Raw genomic sequence first — 23,288 nt, forward strand, 5'->3', positions numbered from 1 at the left:
TGCTGAGGATATGTGCTGGGATATCTGATAAATAAAACCTCCCCCCCCCACTCTAAGCTTAGGTTGCAAACTTTCTGGGGCCGGAACTGCCCTTTTGTTCTGTTTGTAAAGCGCATAATGCAAGGGGGCCAAGGTCCATGCCTGGATCTCCTATACACTACCATAGCACTAACTATATCTCTTAAAACAAACCCTGATCCCATGAAATTCCACCGCTCTCTAGAAGAACGTAACAACTATGCAGATCTATACAAGAAACTGAAATCACCAATCCCATAAGCTTAAGACTTTTGAAAGTGAATGGCAGGAGACTCAAGGCCGGTAAGGAGATTTCACCTCATCTGTTATGTAAACTGGGAGGGATAATGGGCTTTCAGGACTGCGGATATTATTCCAAGGAGAAAGCCGGCTGTCGGGTTCTGAAAATATATATTATTTTATTCTAAGTGCACAATTTTGAAATTTATGCAAGCAAAGATGAAGGGGCTTTGACCGTGATTCATGAAACATTCCTGAAAACTAATGATGTCTTATTTTAGAAGTCCACAAAATTCCATCACACTGACCTAATGGAGGAATCATAGTGGAGGTTTATTGGATTTAGATTTTAAGCCAATAGTGCAGGCTTTAAATTGCTGTCTTGAATAGACATTGTTTTTAATAGCAATATTACATAAATTAGCTCTGAGGCCTCTGCTGCCTTCTTTTTTTCAAATATTGCCTTTCATCACTCCCCTTGTTTTATTGTTTAAAAATCTACGTCCTAACCACCATGGCTTTATTATGACATTCCACAGGTACCAAGTTACAAAGAAAGCACTTAAACTAATCTGACGACTTACCCATGGTATCTTCTGCAGCCCCAAGACAAAGCATTTGGTTAGATATTTTTGCTGATTTCTACTGATGTTACAAAAGAAGAAGAAGAAGAAAAAAAAAGCCAGAGGAAGCAGCTGGAATGTTAATAGCGAAGGACATTAATCGTTTTGCCTGCAAATGGAAAAGCCAGTTAAAGCAAAGGACCCAATATGCAAGTGACTGGATAGGGGGATTTGATTTAATCATCAGGCAACAGCCAAAAGCACTTTAAGTGTCTTATCTGGGAAGCCGGGCTGTGTACTGATCAGAGGGCAGAACTGGGAGTCTGGGTTTCTATTTCCAGCTCGGCTACTGACTCAGCGGGGGTGGAATCCATCTCCTGGGCAGAGATCCAGCACCGGGCCAAGGAGCCACTGGAGTCGCACTAAACCCGACAGCAGACATAAGTCGGACATTTACCACGTGCTGGGCCTCTGTCCTGGGGTACGTGGCCATGGGCAAGTCACTTGGGCTGAGACTTTTCACAGCTGGGTACCTCAAGTCAGGCATCATGATCCATAGACAGACACTGCAGTAAGGCCCTGATTCGGATGGTAGCTTTGCCACTGACACCAGCAAGCATCAGATCAAGCCCTAAGTGGCCTAATTTTTCAGACATACTGAGCAGTCACGTCTCCCACGGCTGTCAGGGGAATTCACTGCTCTGTGCCTCCATTTTGGCCCCTCTGATCTGTAAAATGGGGATAATCTTTACCTACCTCACAGCGGTGTTCGGGGGAATTGGTTAATGTCTAGAAAGTGCTGAGATCCCTGCATAAGAGGCATGAAAGAAGAGCAATGTATTAATCTAGTCAGCTCAATCTATTTAGCTTAACAAAGAGAAGGCCATGGGGTGATTTGATCCCTGTCTATAAATACCTACCTGGGGAACAGATATTTAATAATGGGCTCTTCAATCTAGCAGGCAAAAGTCTAACATGATCCGATGGCTGGAAGTTGAAGCTGGACAAATTCAGACTGGACATTTTTCACAGTGAGCGTAATTAACCACTGGAACAATTTACCAAAGGTGGTGGTGAATTCTCCATCCCTGGCAACTTTTAATTCAAAAGATCAAGTTCAAATAGGAATTAATACCGGGAAATCCCCTGGCCTGCGCTATGCAGGAGGTCAGATTAGATTTTCACAATGGTCCCTTCTCACTTTACAATCTAACAATCCGTTTTATTTTACCAAGGGACGTATCAGAAGGGAGTACTGTGGTAAGGCAAAATGAAGGGTTATGTTGAAGAGAAATTAATTCACATTCGAAGAATGTCTAATCAATAACAGTGTTTTACAAACACATGGCACTTTGTACCACAGGATCTCTACGCCTTTTTGAGACTAAGGTCTTGATTCAGCAAAGCGCTTAAGCATGTGCTTAATTTTAATCACAGTATTGAAGTCTATGGGATTTAAGTCTATACTTAAATGCCTTCCTGGATCAGGGCTGAATTTCAGCCCTGTGGAAAGGGCCAGCCCAAGGCATATGTGCCCTTAAATCCTACCTAAGCCCTCAAAATAAGTCTTAAAAGAGCACGTAGTCTCTGTGCAGGCCCTTACACAGGGGTGTGTTTCACTCTACAGATGTGAATGAGCTGAACCTCACAACCTCCTCTGAGCTAGATCAGTATCATTATTAGAGCTGGCTGGATGCTCTTTGATGGACAGGCTAAGGGACTTGCCCAGAAACATACCGGGAGTCAGTAGCAGTGCCGGCAATACAACCCAGGAGCCTTGATATGCAATTCCCTGCTCTAACCATTAGACCCCACTCCTCCCTGTCTGAGTACACTTAATTACATTGCTAATAAGTAAACAGTACCGTTAAAGAGAGAAAACTCAGTTGTGTTAGGGCTCAGTAGGGCCAGGCCAGGAGAAGTTGTGGCTTGCTTTTAAATGAATCATCCGCGCAGGCAATTCTTTAACTGCTCTGTGTGAAATCTCACTCACCCACCCAAAAAGCTCCCGTTCACTGTTAAAAGCAGCATCACACACAGCTCTCACCCTCAAGCATCATGCAGCAGGTTACCCCTGTGCAGAGAAAAATGTCAGGGCAGGAGGTTACAGCCATTGCTGGGACAGGGCCTGGAGTTACACCAGTGATGAATCTGGCCCATGGACCAGACCCCTGATCCCAGACGATTCCCACAGTTCCCATCGGAGCAGCGAAGGGGCAGCCAGAAGAGGGGCAGCAGCCTGTCACCCGTTCCCATCGGTTTCCCTTCTGGCCGATCATGCACCGCACACAACACAAGTGTACTGGGGCCTGTAACAGGGTGTCTGGCACCTGCTCCCTCCAGGTGTCTATGAAGGGAAGTGTCCCTTTTTATAGCCCCGCCCCCTTATCCCAGAATTCCTTGCTGTCCCATCCTCCATTCTAGGCTGCAGTCATTATAGGCCTATGATGGACCTGGGCTCGTCCTTAAAGGGCCAGCACTCTGTTACAGGGTCATTCCTCCCGTTCTCATATCACGTTGGTGGATCCTTTAGGAACATGAAGCAATGCGAGTGCTGTACATGCAGCAGCACACACCAGCAGCATGGACGTGAGGGTGCAGAATTAAAGAGGGGGAAAATCCTGCTCATCCGTCTTCAGGCAATGAAAAAAAGTGTGGCGGGAGGGTGGGAGTTGTGTTGTTATTCTTATTCCATATTCTTTAAGGAAATATGCTTATGATATGGATATGACATAACTGAGATGTACCTCACCCGAGATGGCTCATGTAAGATATCATTGGAAAGGTTATGGTTTACCGAATGTGATTATCCCATTTGTAGGCCTGTATCATTTCTGTCTCTGAAGTTAGCAATATTGACCATGCATCTGTATTTCAAATGTGCTGCTTTGGGTGTCACCCCCAACTAGCCCTTCAGATACAACAGTGAAAAAGCCAGACAGGGCTGATGGCCCATTAGGAAGAAACAACAAGACTGTGAAGATACTAATCTCTCTCCTTCCTGACATAGGTGCCAACTTCCCCTGTGTGCTCGACCCGCCCTCTTCCCCTGGCCCCGCCTCCTCCCGTGAGGTGCCACGTTCCTGCTCCTCCTCCCACATCCCGGAGTGGCTAACGCTGCCAAACAGCTGTTTGGTGGCGGCCGGGCGGGAAGCGCTGGGAGGTAGGCGGAGGAGCACGGACGCAGCGCGCTCAACGGAGGGGCTCCCCCGGAGCACCCATGGAGTTGGTGCCTATGCTTCCTGAGAGTCCTCCAGGGACTAGCTGTGACACAACTAGGTCAGGTAGTCCTGCCACCTGGCACTAAACACTATCTTGGACTTCTAGTAATTTTTCCACTCACAGGATGGGGAGGTCAAGTTTGGGAAATAAAAGGCTTCCCGCCTTATGTAAATTCTATTTAAGGCTGTGCGGGAAGGCTTTCCAGACCCTCCTCCATGGCCTACTCATGCTGAAAGAACCTGGAGGGACAAAAGAGACTAACCTGAAGGGAAAGGCAGGGGTGAGTCCAGACTGAGACAGGGGTTCAGCCTGTAAGAATAAATAACTGGAACCCTAAGCTACAGAAACTCTGCATCCGGCCTAATTCAACATTGAGGGTGAGAAATTACATTGTGTAACCTGTTTCTTTAGTGAATCACGCTTAGTTTGCATGTTTTGTTTTATCTGCTCAGCAATCTGCTTTGTTCTGTTTGCTACCCCTCTAGCCACTTAAAATCTGCCTTTTATAGTTAATGACATTTGTTTGTTTATTATTACACCCCGTTTCTGTAATTTCTAACTGGGGGGTGGGGCAAGACGTGCATATTTTCCTCCACATTGAGGGAGGGGGCGAATTTATGAGTTTGCACGCTGCAGATTTTCCCATACGGCACAAAACAATATCGCTTTGGGTCTGCACTCCACGGGAGGTGGGCACCTGAGTGCTGGGGCAAGTCCCTGAAGCCGAGTCTTCCCAGAGCTGATCTCAGTGTCTGTGTCTTTCTGCAGTGGGGTGTGGCCCAGCCTGTGTGTGCGCTAGAGGAGGGTTAAGAGCCTGGCTCAGCAGGACAGGGCAAAGGGTGCCCAGGCTGGCAGACCAGGCAGGCTCAGTGGTATCTCAGCACATCAAGTGGCATCTTGAAGGGGTGCAACCCATCACAGGAGTCTCCTTTGACCAGCCCCCAATTATTTAAGGCTAGAGCTGTGAAATGATCATCACCGGGAATTTCAGGCAGCATTTCTTCTTCCCCATTGTGTCATTAGTTCTCCACCTTGAATTTTTTGCTTTCTTGCCCAAATTGGGACAAAATGGATATTTATTTGGATCTAAATAATGCAAACATTTGGAAACAGACGAGGGAAAGAACATAAGAATGGCCATAGTGGGTCAGACCAAAGATCAATCTAGCCCAATATCCTGTCTTCCGACAGTGGCCAATGCCAGGTGCCCCAGAGGGAATGAACATAACAGGTCATCATCAAGTGATCCATCCCGTCATCCACTCTCAGCTTCTGGCAAACAGAGGCTAGGGACACCATCCCTGCCCAGCCTGGATAATAGCCATTGATGGACCTGTCCTCCAGGAACTTACCTAGTTCCTTTTTTGAACCCTGTTTTGGTCTTGGCCTTCCCAACATCCTCTGGCAAGGAGTTCCACAGGTTGACCGTGCATCATGTGGAAGAAATACTTCCTTTTGTTTGTTTTAAACCTGCTACCTATTAAACTTCCTTTTGTTTGTTTTAACAGCTCCTCTCCAGAAGTCAGCTAGGCCAGGGGCCCCATGTTTACAATGTGCACTGGGGTCAATATTGTCCTGTTCTGCCCCCCGCATTAGGGTCCCTTTGGGCTGTGATGTGTGCTTACAACCAGAAAAGTGGTAGGGGAAACCGAAGGTGAGAGTGGGAAAGTGGCTTATCTGAGGACACGCACCACGAAAGTGATAGAGCCAGAAACCGAGCCCTGATGGCCATTGCTGTGCCTGCTCCGTTGGACCACCTGGCTTTGATGGAGTTTGTGAGCCTGCACAGAAGCATAAAGCACCCAGGCTCACACATCGCACTGACCGCTTCCATGTCATAATACGTCCCCACTGGACTGCAGTCGCCTGCTCTACAAACCGATCCAGAGCATTGGAGCCTCCACAGCGTTTCCCTCCAGATTCCATTATTCCCTAGCACCGCTCTGCGTCCTCTGCCAAAGTGGCACAATGGACCGGGATGTGCATGATGCTCGAGGGAGCGACCACAGGAATGCTGAGAGGGAGGGCTGGACTTTGCTTCAGAGTGGGATATCAGCTATCAGTTTCAGCTGCAGATATTTGATCCCGACAGCTCATCCAGCTAATAGTAACAGGATAAGCCGTAAAATATGTGCTCTGATTTGGAAGTAGCAAACACAGCAAATAACCAATTATTCCAAATAGTTTACAGATTTCAACTCTTCTTTTTTTTGGCCCATGTTCTCCTTGCTAGCTTGTCATTGGATGAGTTATTTGTATTTGTTACAACTAACGACACAGCTAGCCAACAAAATAAAAAGCCTTGTAATGACTTGGGGAAATAGCGTGGGATCGCTCCTTCTGCTCCAAATTATCGTGATTATTTTACATCACAGTAGCGCTTAGATGCCCCAACCAAGTTCAGCATCGCATTGCGGTAGGTGCACAGTGAGAGACGGATCTGACCCCAAACACCTAACAATCTAAACAGCCCAAGGTGGGCAGAAAGGAATCATTGTCAGGCCCATTCTACAGGGCGGAACACCAGGCACAGAGAGACTATGGGTGTGTCTACACAACTGTCAGGAGGTGTGACTCCCGGCTCACATAGACGTACACGTGATAGTGCCTGAAAACAGCAGAGTGGACACAGCAGCACAAGCCCATCGGAGACTCTAGGAACATATTTGATCACCTAGCCTGAGCCACTACAGTCACACTGCTATTTTTAGGCGCTACCTAAATACGTCTCATGGGAATCACACTGCACAGCTGCGGTATAGATGTACCCTCAGATCAAACAGGCAGTCTGTGAAAGAGACAGGATCCGAACTCAGATCTCCTGAATCCCAATCCAGTGCCTTATCCACAAAAGCACCCTTCCTCTCAATCTGACCCCTCTGGATACATGTTCTTTACAGCTCACCTCTATATAAATCCATGGTACACCTACATCTTGAATATTACGTGCAGATCTGGTCGCCCCATCTCAAAAAAGATATATTGGAATTGGAAAAGGTTCAGAAAAGGGCAATAAAAATGATTAGGGGTATGGAACGGCTTCCGTACAAGGAGAGATTAATAAGACTGGGACTTTTCAGCTAGGAAAAAAGACGATTAAGAGGGGATATGACCGAGGTCTATAAAATCATGTGTGGTGTGGAGAAAGTAAATAAGGAAGTGCTATTTACTCCTTCTCATAACACAAGAACTAGAGGTCACTCAATGAAATTAATAGGCAGCAGGTTTAAAACAAACAAAAGGAAGTATTTCTTCACACAACGCACAGTCAACCTGTGGAACTCTTTGCCAGAGGATATTGTGAAGGCCAAGACTATAACTGGGTTAAAAAAAGAACTAGATAAATTCCTGGAGGACAGGTCTGTCAATGGCTATTAGCCAGGATGGGCAGGAATGGTGTCCCTAGCCTCTGTTTGCCAGAAGCTGGGAATGGGCGATAGGGGATGGATCACTTGATGATTCCCTGTTCTGTTCATTCTCTCTGGGGCACTTGGCACTGGCCACTGTCAGAAGACAGGATATTGGGCAAGATGGACCTTTGGTCTGACCCAGTCTAGCCACTCTTATGTTCTTATCTGTTTCCTTGAAGGCCCATTGGGCCTCATTTTTAACTCACCTACACCAGTGAAAGCTGGGATAACTCCACTGAAGTCAATAGAGCTATACCAGTTCCAAAATGGTATGAATCGAGAACCAGGCCCATTCAAGAAAACAAACAAATGCTCTTCTCTCTGAGTCCAATCCTGTAAGGTGCATGGGGGAGAATTTAAGGCACAAATGGAAACTAGAGACTTTCTGTGAGAATCGGGTACCTAGCTACCTTTTGTGCCTTTGAAATCCTTCCCCTCAGCACCCTCACTAAAATCAGCAAGAGGGAACGGAGCTCAGGATTGTCAGCACTGAAAGGAAAGTGTTGTACAGTGTATTAGGAGTGTGCGTCTGTGAATTCAGAGCCAACAGACATTTCCAATGGGATTAGAAGCCCCTGATGTTTTACACTAGATGACAATTCATAGATTGTATGGCCAAAAGGAACCACTATGATCATCTGGCCTGACCTCCTGCATAGCACAGCCCAGAGAATTTCACCGAGTGATTCCTGCATCCAGCCCATCACTTCGGTTTGCATCTTCCTTAGTGGGGGAAATTCACCGCTGCACAGCACAGATGAGCACACGGACTCTCCAGCAATCAAGTCCTATTCTGAGGGATGCACAGGCTCCCAGCACAGCTGGTGTGAGGACTCATACAGAGCAGAGCAAGCATTGAGATAACAGTGGTCAAAAGCTACTGGGTTGTAAAATTTGCTACTTTCTCTACTAGTTAGTTGCAAAACTGATCCAGTCAGGGAACAGAAGCAGTAGCACAATAACTAGCCAAAAGAGCACAAGTTGCAAGAGTTTAAGATCTTTGGGGCAGAAACTGTGTCTACCAACAAGGTCTGTACAGTCCCTTGTACAATGATGTCTCAGTCATGGTTGGGGTGTTTCTGGGCACTGTCGCAACACTAATAATAATTGAAAATAATAATAATTACGGGAATATCTGCAATGAACACTTACAGATGTCAGAGTATTCAGTGGCAACATTTACATATAGCTGCAAACAACAAACACATCTGAGAATTTCACCAGGCAAATGTTGGAATATTGGAGTTTCCTGAGGGATGGGGATTATCATTATGGAGGCGCTAGTTGCCACTCAGTAGTGACAGTTGAATTAAGCTGTGCACTACCTAAAGGCTGAATCCCTGCTTTATGTACGAAAAATACAGAATATCCAGCCCCTAAACATCCAGCACTTATCTTTGAATACATAATTAATGTTCTGAGACATTACAAATAAATCTGTTAACTAGTTTAGCAAATACAATTTTAAAATGGGTCCTTCATAAATTTTGCATCTCCCCTTTGTCCCAAATTATCTTAATGACTGAATAACACAGATTCTCCAAACTTTCCGTGTAGTTAAAATTCACTGGAATCTTATGCATGCACACACTATGCTTGAAGAAAATAAATTGTAATTAAGCTAAATTACTACTGATTGTTGTACGTAACTGTTATGCTTTATACAGCCTACGGATGGGACCAAGTCCATGGCTCATGGAACTCTTAAATGGACCCATTGAGACATCACTTTTCCTCTACAACTAATCTGCATGCAACAGTTCGATTGGCTGCAGTATATTAGGGGTAGGCAGGAGATAGGAACACAGCTGTCAAGTGTTCTGATTGGTAGATTACTTGATCTAGCCTCATCACTGCATTGTGAATGTTCCATAGCCCCATGCTAGCTTGGGCATCCGTATCAGAAAGGCGCCGCTGCAGGGAGAACAGAAGAACAATGTACCAAGAGTTATGGTGGATTCTCCAGCACTGACAATTTTTTCTTCCCAAAAGCTCTGCTCCAGGAATTAATTTGCGGCAGGTCTCTGGCCTGTGCTATACAGGAGGTCCAACTAGATGATCAGAATGGACTTGGGATCTATGAGTCTGTTAACTCGAGGTAAAAACGCCATGTGGACATGCCCTAAGATGTGGGTACACTAGTCTTAAACCTTGGATTGCCACTGGTGGCATATCCACAGCCTCCTGTCTCATCTTGTCTCACTGTCCTCCAGGGCCACATGGCCAAATCCAATCCCAGTGAGATCCAGTGGGACCCTATGGACTTCAGAGGCATTGCATGTGTGGAATTTTTGGCCATAAAAGTTTTTCCAAATATTTAACCTACATTTTTGCAGCTGCAGCCTCTACGCCCCATTCCTAAGCAACAAAAGGTCCTATTTTCGTGCAAAGATCCTTAGCAATAAAGAACAAGGAGACAAGGAGGGTCAAATGCATGGGGTGTCAGCAGTGCGGCTCGGAAAACAGAATGGGTTCCAAGGTTTTCCCCGAGAGGCATCAGCAGGTCTTTAGATCGTGAGGTTTATTATATTTAATCACATTCTTGTAGGTTCCAGCACAGGGCACTGGAATCGGTTTATTGCAGCCTAATATTCTGTGGCTTTTATTTTAAATTAATGACTTGCAGCTTTTTTTTTCTTTTCAAAATTTTACTTGAACTAAAACGAAAACATATTCACCTAAATTAAACGTGGGAGGGAAAAGGCTATTTATGGACCTTTGTTTCCATATGCTAAATCCCAGCAAAGCCACCCATTCTCCTTTCTGCATGGAGAAAGGAAACCACTTTGGGGAAAAGACACATTTTCCGGGCATAAAAAATATATTGGGTTTTAAAGGTAACTGTGTTCATTCAACAGGACAGATGGGTCTGTGTAAAGAAGCTGTGAACACAATGTACATGGCACATTGTACCATATCTGTATACTTGCCACTGCAGGGATTTCCCTTGCAAAAAGCTACAGCAGCTACAAGAACCTACAGTGAAACAAATGTAACCTACGCCATCAACTACCGGTTCAGTACAGTCTGTGGAAGCCCATCTCCGTCTCTTTTAGCAGTAGAATTTCAACCTAGCCTTACCAAATCCAAGGGGATTTATTGTGCCTAATCCCAGAGAAACACAAAGTTTAGATACAGACTCAGATCTGAATGTCTTCAAAGGCTTAGGCTCTGGGACTGGGTTCGGCCCTTCTTTGTTGTACATCTGAACAAATATCGAATCAGGTGAGGGCAGTGTTGGTGGGGAGGAATTAATTGGATCTATTCCAATTAGGGAAATGGAAAGCAATGCAGCTAAATTCTGACTTCAGGGGTGCATGGGCAGCTCCTGTTGACTTCAATAGGAGCAGAAATTGTCCTATAGTTTATGGGTCAAATTCAACCCTGGTCTAAGCAGGTGGAATTTTGTCCTGACATAGAACCCACTGCAGGTCTACAAAGCCTCACCTTGTGGCTATTGACACAGAGCAAGGGACACAATTTTATCACCCTGTCTGGCAACAGAAACTACCCAAACTTTTAATTTTGCAAAAAAATCAAGATGGGAACAAGATACTCCACTTTGTTACAAATGGGCGAGAGGCGGAATGATTTTACACCAACCGGGGGTTCTCCTTCCATACAGCTCTAGCCTTCAGAGCACTCCTCTAGACCCGGTGAACCAAGATTGCCCTGAAAACCCATCTTTGAAGCTGCTGCCTTCAAAGTACTTAGGCTGAAAATCACTCCAGTGCAGAGGACTAGCGCCACTTGTCTCTACAGGGCTCATATCTCACTTAAGACCAATGTTGAGGGCTTAAATGATGCCTAGTTCTCATGCTAGTCCCCTGAACAGGGACGGGTTTCAGCCTGAATAAGTTTATTAGCTCTTCCCACAAATGATGAGAAAACATACCACTCTGACAAATGAACTGGGTAAATAAGATCTAAAGCATCACCAACTGCCATGCAGGATCTGGATAATAGTCATCTAATCCCACATCTTGGACTCAAGCCCATATCCTTTCTTCTTCACCAGCCTAACCCTCCAAACCATGCATAGCTGGGCACTTACGATCAGAATAGGAGGGAGGATATTTTCTGGTCTTCCTCCCTAACCTCACCTCATTTTCTTTGACTTTAAGGGAAATGATTGACCACAGACAAACATACCAACAAACCGTCACTTTTCTAGAAGATCAGAGGAACCTTTTACCAAAAGCCCTGATCCAATTTTTGGAGATTTTTTAAAAAACTGATAGTCTTTATGAAAACCAGGCAACCCACTTAAGTAAGTTAGAAATGAAGCAATACATACATGGAGATCGGCCTGAGAAGCTGGCATGTTAATTAGAGCGGAGCTGGTCATGCCCTCTGCAAGCTACAAATTAAAATGATTGGTTAGCAACAGGGTTAGGGAAACACAGTTCAACGTACAATGACAAAAGCAAATTTTAGAACAAAATTAAGGCATCAAAACAATGCAAAAGCCTTCAGAATAACAAAGCCACATTCTCCCAATACTGGACTCTTCCAGCATGAGGGGAGGATATGGGTCATGACCTGTAATCATTTCCATAGCTTTTTTTAGGAGAAGCTAAAATGTTCAGGAAAATCCAAATCTGAGAAAAACGGAAGGGTTTGGGGGGGTTGGGGTTGGGCAGTGTTAAGTGAATTTAGTGTTGGGGAAAAGAGACAGATTGACAGCCCTGGAGACAAAGTTTCCACCCATGGATCAGGGACAGGATAGACAATTGTAGGCCAAGTGTCCCCAGGGTTGCTTTACCAATGTGCCTTCCTTGTCTTCACTAAGAAAATCAGAGCAGACCAGAGGAGCGTGATGATACCATGTCAAACACAACTTTGCTGTCAGGGTGGAGGGGGACTGGTCAGGTCTCCGGTCACCACCAGGGCTCCAGAGGACTGGTCTCTTCTCCTGACCAGTTGACACAGGGCTCAGTTCCTGTCTATGCTGAGAGCTGAGTCGTGCTCTAATGTCACCTAAATTTCTAGCACAGATGAGGCCTGAGTGTGAGGGACGAGAGTTTGGACTCCAAGGCCCAGTATCCTTGGCTTCTCTGCTGCGATTGGGGGCCAGTGGTAGTGGGGTTTTGTGTGACTGTCCACTGGAAACTGCACTGAGACTCCTGCTACGTAGAGGCCATGAATGAGGCTAGAAAATGTTATAAATACTTTCTCACACATAAAGTAAGATGGCAGCTCACCCTGTCAACACACAGAACCAGGGGGGCGGGAACAATTTTTATAGTGCAAGTGCTGAGAGCCATTGAACTAAACTGTAAATCCTGTATATGATGGAATCCGCTTCAAGTCAGGGAGTGCGGCAGCCCCCCTCCCCCAGCACTCCTAGTTCCAGCACGTATGCACAGAACCTGAAATGCAATGAGCTACATTCACTGCTGAGGCCAATGGTGTCAGCAGGAATGAATCTGGCCCAATGTGTTTTAGCACAGGCGATTAGGAAACTCACGAGCCAGATCTGTTCTAAACAAGCGCTGAACGGAGCTGTTTGTCCTTGGCCAACAAACAGCTGTCTGGTTGGTTGCTAGATTGTCTCTTCACCACAGCTAATGCAGCAGGCTGAAACTGGACCAACATCTCAAAAGGAGGAAATGTCTGAACTGCACATTTCTTTGGGGGGTGAGAAATGGAGGGACAAGCAATGGGAGGTGCTCACCAAGAGACAATGTACTGACGTGAGCATCAAGCTGAACTTGACAAATTTCAACTCAGTTACTTATTGTTGCCAATGGCCCCTCACCGTCCGTGGAGTGAAGCATCCAGGGTGCTGCAAAGGGGGGCAGATTGTAATAACTGTGCCACATTGGGGGAGGCTGATTCTAGAGCCAGGCTCTAGGGTGGAATCCCACTATCTGGGCTCAAGCCACAAGTTTGGATCCAAACCCAGGCTTCCAGAGTGTCTGGAGCTGTTCAGGATCCAGGGGTCGGACACAAAGAGGGAGCCCATCCCCCAGTTCTCAACTGGAAAATCACCAGTGCTGTGAGCAGGGACTCAGATTTGGGCTTTGACTTCAGCCCATCCCCCACGAGTACCCTGAAGGTTTATGTCAGATTAAATTCAGACTGAGAGCCTTGTGATCTGTTACCCATCAGCTCCACCAGGAGAGCCAAGAGTCTCCTTCCCACCTGGCTGGGCTGGTGGTCGGAGCGCGTCTCAGCTGAAAAGCACCACGGGGCTCAGATTTCCAAACGTGCTCGGTGCCCACACTGGGGGGACAGATTTCAGCTCCCATTGAAGGACCTAGGTGACTTTTAAAAGAGCCCACTGAGAACGAGAGCTGCCGGGTGCTGGAAATCTGGCTGCTGTACCAGGTGTCTAAATGGGCGCTGGGCTCTTCTGGAAAACCTGGCTGACAAATATGGGTGAGTCCTCGCCAAAGTTCGGGCCCATGGGCGTCTGGCAGAAGGGTTTAGTGTAACTGGGTGCCAAGGTGGCTTTCAGGAACCCTACAGGGGAGCCTGGGTGGAGCAGAGTACCCTGCTTGTGGGTCTCAGGCAGTGCATTTCTTGCTCTACGTTATTAACCACGACATTTCTAATGCATTATGTACACGGTAACAATGGGCACATTCCGCAGACTTTTTTTTTTTTTTAAAACAAACTGATTGTCCCAACCCTGCTAGAGAGAAGGGTGCACCTCAGCTCGGCGGCATCAGGAGCTGTTTTTTAAAACAAAGACAACAATGCGATCCTGTTCCCGAATCACATTCATCTGATGTGCAAGGAACCAAAACCGGACTTGGCAAGAAGGGGAGCAACCGGCTTAGAGACATGCCGAGGAATACACAATGCTCTCGAGACGAGGAGAAAAATAACCCTTTCCCTCGCTTCAGCCACAATCAGACAATCAGTACAGAGCAATGCTGGCATCCACTCCCCTCCACACGTGTGTGCAAGCGTGAGGCAGACAGGGAGTCCATACTTGGCCGGGTAAATTTCCATTTGCCAAAGACAAGACAGAAAAATGCCCGAAGCAGTTTGGGATCAACTACAGAAAGGTTGTCATTTTCTATTCAATTCTATAGGACTAGAATTGCTTCCATAGTCCTTTATTTGTTTCTCACACATTAAATTCCACAGGACTTTTGCATAACAGGGTCAATTTTCATGGGCTTTTTGGGTGAGAATGGGAAGGTTGATTGGCTGCCAGGAGATTTTTATTATTATTTTCTGGGAGTATTGCTGGGCTCCTGGATTGGGGGCGACTTCAGTGAAATGTATTTTTTTATTTGATTTGATTTATTACCAGCAGCTGCGGCTCCAGGCACCAGCGCTCCAAGTGCGTGCCTGGGGCGGCAAGCCGCAGGGGGGGGCCCTGCCGGTCCCTGCGAGGGCGGCAGTCAGGCAGCCTTCGGCAGCTTGCCTGTCAGAGGTCCGCCGGTCCCGTGGATTCGGCGGCAATTCAGCGGCGGGTACGCCGAATCCGCAGGACCGGCAGACCTCCCACAGGCAAGCCGCCGAAAGCAGCCTGCCTGCCGTGCTTGGGGTGGCAAAAAAGCTAGAGCCGCCCCTGATTACCAGATCCAGTCTTTTACAACAGAAACCCTTGTTTTACAACTTACCATAGATAGAAATGAATGTAGTATATACACAAATACAAATTATAAATTGGCCTATGGGAGTCCCTAAAGCTGAACGGATGAGACTTTTCATTATCTCATGTTTAGGTCCAAATTTCTGTTTTTCTTACATTTAGCTGCGTAACATGTTCATGAGTTGTCCTATCAAAACTCTATACAATATTATGCTTTTCTCCTTTCTCCTCCTATTTTCTTTGTTTTAATATCTTAATTTTGAGTTTCACTGTTGTTGAGGGGGTTCTCTCTCCCGTAGTATTCAAAGAATGTTCTCAAACGATCTGATTTGGTGACAGCGATTCCTCCAGCAAACTCCAAAAAGTTCCACCAGATTTCTCAGTACAGGAGTTAGCTTTTTTCTTTTTCCTTTGTAAAACTCTGACTTGATGAGTTAATTTTTCTAGTGCCAGAATTTCCCACACTTTTTGATACCAGTCAATAAATTTAGGGGAGTCACTCCTCTTCCACCATCTTTCTATGGCAGTTCTAGCAGCAACCAGGAGACAAGTGATCAATTCTTTAGGGCTTTTATAAGATGCAGAGTTTTTAGGACAATTTAACAAAAACACTAAGGGGTTATCTGACAGCTGACACCATTATCTCCTGTATGGAGTTTCCAACAGCTCTCCAAAATGTCTTAATTTGGGGGCAGGCCCACCATATATGCCCCTATTTCAGCACATCATTTTGCCCACCCCTGTATCATACATTTCTTTAACTTTAAGGGGAGTTGTGTGCCTTTGATAAAGAATTCTAATGTAATTTTCTTTTATTAACCTGTTTATTGAGGTGGACAGACAATCGCTCCATATGTTCTCCCATTCCTCAATTTTGGTGTCTATCCATACCTCAGCTTTCCATCTTTTCATGAACATAGTTATTTCCTGTGGGTAACAGTGACTACTTTGTTAGGCATGGAGATAAGCCTTTGCGTTTCATGGATGTAGTGAGCAGTTTCTCAAATGCTATCAATTTTCAGCCTAGGTTTGCCTTTTTGTGGGGAGTGGGGTGAAAAAAGTCTCAACAGTATTGATAACGGCTGGAATGTTGATATCTTTTGCGAGGTGTCGTTCAACGGAGTGTGTTTTTGATTCTTGTAAGACGTGCCTAGAGCACTGGCAAGTACTTTTTTCCTTTGCTGGATGTATAAAATTGAAATGAATAAATAAATGGTTTAATTTCTTTTTACATATATATAAAAATTTAAACTTTAAGCTACTCCCTGCTCAGGGTTCTTTGAGGCACTCCATAGTCTCTACGTATGGCTTCGAGAGCCTGACAGATCTTTGGGGCCAGAATCATCTTAATTTGTGAACCTTGCGCAAACAGTCAGTACTAAAATAATAACAGTAATTGTCCCGCCAGTTGTTTTGTTCTTGATTAAAATAGACATTCAGGAGCAATAAACAAAGAGGTAAAGACACAGGAATGGAAAATGTTAGAAAAGCATGAAAGATTTACTTTTACAACTCCCAAAGCAAAAGCAAAAGTGTTGGTGCTCTGTGGATATTGAGCTCATATCGAGCTCTTTGGATGTCAAAGTGCTTTACAGAAGACGGCAAATATCATCACCGCTATTTTACAAGTGGAGAAACCTATAGCATTGAGAGGTGAAGTGATTTGCCCATGGTTACTGGCAGAGCCAGGACAAGAATCCAGCTCCCTCATCGGACAGGCCAAAGTCCTATATACCAGCCTATATAACGCCTATACAGACAGTATCCGTGGAATATGGGCATGTGCTATGTACAGTCCATCATTTCCACAGCCTCACAGACAGGGAAGTTGTCGGGTTAAAAAAAAAGATGAAAGAAAAACAACTTTTGATTGGTATGTTTTGGACACTTTGGGTACGTCCAGACTACCCGCCGAATCGGCGGGTAGCGATCGATTTTGCGGGGATCGATATATCGCGTCTCATCTAGACGCGATATATCGATCCCCGAACGCGCTCCCGTCGACTCCGGAACTCCACCGGAGTGAGTGGCAGTAGCGGAGTCAACAGGGGAGCCGCGGACGTCGATCCCGAGCGGTGAGGACGGGAGGTAAGTCGGGATAAGATACTTCGACTTCAGCTACGGTATTCCCGTAGCTGAAGTTGAGTATCTTACCTCGACACTGCCCCCCAGTGTGGACCAGGCCTTTGTGCCAAATTCTCATAGATTCAAGGCCAGAAAGGACCATAACCAGATCTAACCTGACCTCCTGTATAGCCCAGGCCATCAGCGATGCATTAACCCGGCCACACAGCTGTCTAGACAAGGATTTAAAGGTTAACACATTTTGACTACCTCCTTCTAAAAGTCTAACGTAGACAAAGCACATTCCCTTTAATGCTGCTAAGCTGGTCATGTTAAGCACATGCTAAGCTGGACAAGGCCCTTGCAGTGCACATGTGATCAACTGCATGTGAAATCTTTGAATCTAATGATGAAAATCTGGCCCATGGAACCTAGAGACGAGTTGAGGCTGGAGAACTACTCAGAAAGGAGTAACCACCCAGCTCCAACATCATGTGGCACCAGCCATCATCCCAGGTGCCTCGCAATCAGAGTTCAGACAAGGGCGCAGCTCTAGTAGCACTGAAAGACGACCTCATGGCCACGGACACAGGTAAGATCTCCAGGCTCACACTGCCGGATCTCGCTGCAGCCTTTGACAGACCGGACCACATGGTACTGCTAACCTGCCTGACATGACATAGCAGGAGCAGGTGGCCCTGCACTGCAGGGGCTCCAGTCATCCCTCTCCAGCAGAACTCAAAGTGGTGATGAGCAACTTCTCCTCCTCTTCGAAGGCCTGGGACCTGCTGGGCCATATCTACATGAGACCTCTGGGAGAGGGAGTGAGACGACCCCTCCTCCCCCAGGTTTAGCAGCTGATGAAACTCAACTATGCACCTCACTCTCACTCACTGCCACTGCTAACAGGTCCAAGTGTCTACAGGAAATTAACTCTTGGATTAAGAGCAGCTGGCTCAAGCTGAACCCAGGCAAGACTCAAGTGATGCTGCTCAGTCAGGGGAAATGCTCAGAAGAGCTGGCGAAGACATTGTCTCCACCTTCCATCAAAGGCTTCCAACCCCCATTTGTTAAAAGGCTGCGAAGCCTCGGGGCTCTGTGGGACACCTCGGTAAGCCCAGATGATCAAGAAGCATCAGTTTCCAAAAAATGCCTTCTTTCTCCTCCAGTTCACCTGGAAACGTCATCCCTTCTCCCCGGCCAAGGACCTGGCCCCAGCGATCCCTGTGTTCGTCAGCTCCAGACTGCATTACTGTAACTACCCGTGTCTGAAGCTGCAGGTGAAAATGATGCCCAGGCTCCAGCTGGTACAGAATGCAATGCCCACCTTCTCCGTGGCTCAGGCTACGTAAACACATCAGACCCACCCTCAAGTCCCTCCCAGTCAGCTTCCAATGCTGGATTAAGGCCTTGGTCCTAATTTTCAAAGCAATTAAAAGATCAAGTCCCAGCCACACCAAAGACTGAATTTCGATCTATGAGGCTCCATGACAGCTGCGCTCCTCTGGGCCAGGGCAGAGCACACAGCTCTGAACGAAACGCTGGAGAGCTAGGGGCAAAGCGCTCCCTGTCGGAGGGATCCAGCCACAGGACAATCGCCCACAGGAGGTCAGGCGAATCCAGGGCCTGACCATAGCTAGGAAACATTGGAAAGATTTCATCTTTGAAAAAGCCTTTTCGCCATCACTGACATGCACAATCTGAACACCCCCCTTTTATTCCCAACTCCCCCCTAAAAATCCCTACCCCAAGCAGAGTTCTGACCCCCAAAAGGGAGAAGAGCTGGAGACTCCAGGAAGGGGGACTTGGTTATTGCTATTGATTTTACATGGAAGCAGCTTGAATGCTATGGCAATGGGTGGCAGGATTATACCCTAGGTAATAGACCGGGAACACTCCAAAGTCTGGAGGGTGTTAGGGCTGGGAGATTGAGGCTGTCTCTGATTAGCACATGCAATGGTGAACAACAACAGGTTAAGACCAGCTGCTCAAAGCTCAGGTGCATTTCAGAGCCTGTCTGCTCTGGAAGTCTTGCTAGATCAAGTTCCTGTCTGAAATTTACTAATAGACACTCTGCTCTCAGCTGGGATGGAAATAACTGTTTTCCTTTGTGGTTTCAGCATTTCCTGGCCAAATCCTGGCAAGGAATCACCCAGTTCTGCAAGGTGGGGCACTGAGAGTCCTCACTTCCCATGGAAGGCAATGGAGATGAAGGGCATACTCAGAGCTTGCAGGACCGAGTGCTTAGCTCTGCAGGAAGCTTCTGCAATGAAGCCAGAAACCATGCAAATCTCAGCTAAGCTTTGGGATTTGATGATACCAGAGGAGACTCCTTCTACATTTTGTGGGGGATCCCTTCCCATGATTAGTGCAGTAATAACCTTAACCCCTCGTATCTGAAGAGCTCATGGCCTCTGCAGGAGTGGTTAAGTATTATTCTTATTTAGCCAATGGAGAAAGTGAGGCACAGAGGCTGGATTCAGAACCAAACCTTCTCTGGGTTTTGATCCAGGATTCACATGTGAGCTGCTGCATTCAAACCTGGACCTCGAACTCCTCCAACGTTGGAGGGGTTCAGAGCTGGGGTTCAGACCCCTTGCTATGCTTGCACATGCGGTAGCAGCCCCCCGCAATGCTGGATGAATGCCGAGGTTTGAAGCAGTTAACTATCGATCCCTCTTTTCTCTCCCCCAACCCCCTGCCGCTCTCTGGCCCTAAATAAAATTAATGTTTGTTCTCTCCATTCCTGGCTGGAATAGCATGCTGGGGGGTGGGGGGATTGGAGGGGGGGTGGATCTTGTGGCGCCAGTGGTGACAGGGTGCGGCAAACAGAATAATTATTTGCCCATGACGATCCACCACATCTAAACAGGATTAATTTTTGCCATTTAAACAGTTGTGCGATGCCAGGGCAATCTGTATACACAATAGCAGAGCCTCCCAGCCCCGCTCCAAATTAGCCTAATTAGGAGCAGGCTTCAGGGTCGGCTTAGAGAAGAAATGGTCTGTAGTCTGATGTGGCGTGTCCATCTCCCAGCAGCTGTTTCAGCCCTAGCTCTCTGGAGACTTGGTAGAGATCAGCTGGAAAAAATAAACTCAGCCCAGCGATGACAGACAGATCAGGAGAGATAGTGGCTGCATAGACTCAAATTAAATAGATACACACACTCTTGGTGCGTGCCAAGGGCCTGCTTCTGCATTGCTCCAAACCTCCAATTATCATTTACTCCACATCTTCAGCAGCATTTCCCATTCACTTGACATTCAGGGGGTTGGACTAGATACCTCCTGAGGTCCCTTCCAACCCTGATATTCTATGAGTCTATGACACTGGCGGAAACAGCTGCACAAGGCACGTTGCAATGGGGAAATCAAACACGCTTCTGAAGAGGCCTCTGATGCAACCCCCGCTTACAGGGTGCAATTATTACTATTTATCGCATCTGTGGCTCAATGGCAGGCGTAAATGGGAGCATTCAGGTATGGAGCCTGCCGCTACTGAAGTCAACAGCAAAACTCCCATTGATGTCACTGAGCAGAATGGGACCTTTGAGGGTATATCCACATGCAGCTCGAGCAGACGTACCTGGGCCAGCGGGGTTCCCAGAGCAGTGATGTTGGATGCGCCTGTCCAGAACCCTGGGTAATTACCAGCAGTGCTAGCTCACACTGCTGCTTCATCACCCCAGTACCCGAGCTAGGTAGATTCAAGCTAGCTCAGGCATGTCAGCTCGTGCGGCAGACACAGCCAGTGGCTGCAGTGGAGACATAGCCTTAGAAGCCTGAATTGCTGATTGGTGCCTAAAGTTGTGTGTGTTTGTAGTTAACTGCACCCCCAACGCTGGTGGTGACCTTTTAAAAATAAACCAGGGCTCATAGGGATCATAGAACATCAGGGTTCGAAGGGACCTCAGGAGGTATCTAGTCCAACCCCCTGCTCAAAGCAGGACCAATTCCCAACTAAATCATCCCAGCCAGGGCTTTGTCAAGCCGGGCCTTAAAAACCTCTAAGGAAGGAGATTCCACCACCTCCCTAGGTAACCCATTCCAGTGCTTCACCACCCTCCTAGTGAAATAGTGTTTCCTAATCTCCAACTGAGACCTGCCCCACTGCAACTTGAGACCATTGCTCCTTGTTCTGTCATCTGCCACCACTGAGAACAGTCTAGATCCATCCTCTTTGGAACCCCTTTTCAGGTAGTCGAAAGCAGCTATCAAATCCCTATTGCCTATGTCTATCCCAAGTATATGTCTATTTATATACATATGCATGTCTAAGGGTGCAGTTTCTGTCTCTGTCCAGCATATTGCAGACATGTGAGCATGCATGCATATAGAGCTGCACAACAAATAGCAAATATGCTTCAGGGAACAAAATCATTTTTTCAATTTAAAAAAAAATGCAGATTTTTCAATGCAAATTAAAACCCAGCATTGACATTTTTCAGTTTTCCAAACAAAATAACCAAAAAGATTCTGAGTTTTTAGGGGTGCCCTTTGCTCCCTTTCCCCCCAGACCCCATTTTTCAGTAGCAACATGGGGGGGGGGGGGAAAGAGTGGAGAAAGCAAAAAAGAAGGCTCCAGCTCTGCACACTCTAGAATATAATGAGCGTAAAATCAAGGGGCCAGAGTTCACTGTTGGCATGAGAGGAGGCTGGTCTTGTGGACCGGAACTCAGGAGATCTGGATTCAACGTCCAACTCTTCATAGACTCCCTGTGTGACCTGGGACAAGGGCCAGATCCTCAAAGGTATTTAGGCTCCTCCACTGAACTCAATGAGAGTTAAGTGCCTGAAACCTTTGAGGATCTGGGCCTTTATCCCTCCGTGCCTCAATTCCGCATCTGTAAAATGGGGACTGTAATCCTCTCTCTTCCCACTTGTCTGCCTCCCCTGTTGATACTGTCAGCTCTTCCGCAGCGGGGATGACTCTCGCAGTGTCTCTCTGCAGGGCCTACCACGGTGGGGCCATGAATTTGGTGGGGGCTCCTTTAAATATGAATAACATGGGCGACAAGTGTGTTGTCTGTGGTCAGACGGGAGAATCAGCCACCCATGCCTCAAGGGACATTCTGCTCTCATGGGGAGATTCTTACCAACCCAAGACAAATGAAGGGGAAAAAATGGCTGATACCCCCGGACATTTCAGAGTCTGGCCCCGGACAATGACCCAGGAGGCTGCGACACTGACTCCACGCCCAGGCCCTGAGAGCGTTTCTATCGTGGCAGCAACCTGTGAGTGACAGCGGCGCCGATACTCTTGCCTCTATCCAGGCTTGCTCGTGAAGTGCTGCTGGAGGCACTGGGGGTGGGCAGGGGTCTTTACGCTGGCGGTCGGGGTGAGAGCCCAGCCCCCGCCGCACTAAAGACTCCAAGAAGAATTACTATGAGGTGAGATTCCTCCCTTAGGAGGCCTTCATCAGTGGGGAAAGGGAGCCGAGTTCCTCTCCCTCGGCCGTGCTTCCTGACCACCGCTGGGATTACGGCTGCTACCTTCTGGTTCAGCAGGGGCCGAATGGCAGCATTTAGTCACTAGTCTCAGAAGGCGGCCCCCCCTGGAGAGCTCTAGAACCAGCCTGAGAGACAGGCGCATTTTGCAGGCTGCAATGAGGATAGCAACTTGCCCGGGCCACAACTCCTTAACGCTTCCCACTCCTACCCCGAGGCCGGGGTCTGTGACCCATCTAGATCTGAAAGAGGCTTGTCTGCAGCTCTGTGCCTCGCAATGGAAGGGCTGCAGAACAGAGCACTTGAGCAAATGGGCTAACAGGAACTGGCCCAGAGGCCTTGCTTAGCGTGCCGGGCAGAAACTCCCAGTGCAGCTGCAGCCTTGTGTCGGTGCCCGCAAGATTCTCAGCGTGCCGCTCTAATAAAGCGCGTTTATAAGAGGAAATATTTTTTTTCCCCACACAAAAGCAGCAATTGGAATAATAAACCACCGGCAAAATAAAGTTTAGGAATTTCCATTAACAAGAGAAAGAGGGCAATTAGTGAAGTGGCTTGGATCGCCCGGGTGCGTCTGTTTGCCCAGTCTCAGAACGCCAGACTGAGGGGATGGCCAGGGAAAATGGAAGGCAGCAACTTTACAAATGGATCAAAGGAAATGCTTTATCTCATCATGAGCCTGGGGAACTCTCAGCCACAACGTACCACTGAAGCCAAGAGATTAGCAGGACTGGACATTTGTATGGATAACAGAAATATCCAGGTAAAATA

At 47.0% G+C, this 23,288-nt stretch overlaps 1 protein-coding gene across 11 annotated transcripts in view; it reads right to left on the reverse strand.

Moving 5' to 3' along the window:
• Positions 1 to 23,288, reverse strand: part of DYSF (dysferlin) — a 282,294-nt gene that overhangs the window by 60,344 nt on the left and 198,662 nt on the right. For 5 of the 11 annotated variants that reach the window (XM_039540935.1, XM_039540931.1, XM_039540933.1 and 2 more), the window contains 2 exons: positions 11,751 to 11,813; positions 843 to 854 (listed from right to left, as the gene is read on the reverse strand). The exons of 3 other annotated variants lie outside the window; for them this stretch is intronic. In XM_039540935.1, coding sequence (XP_039396869.1) covers positions 843 to 854; positions 11,751 to 11,813 — 75 coding nt within the window. The remainder of the gene's footprint in view (positions 1 to 842; positions 855 to 11,750; positions 11,814 to 23,288) is intronic. 3 more of the 11 variants (XM_039540938.1, XM_039540937.1, XM_039540932.1) reach the window with 1 other exon arrangement.

Source organism: Mauremys reevesii, linkage group 5 (assembly GCF_016161935.1).
Source record: "Mauremys reevesii isolate NIE-2019 linkage group 5, ASM1616193v1, whole genome shotgun sequence".
Classification (NCBI taxonomy): Eukaryota; Metazoa; Chordata; order Testudines; family Geoemydidae; genus Mauremys; species Mauremys reevesii.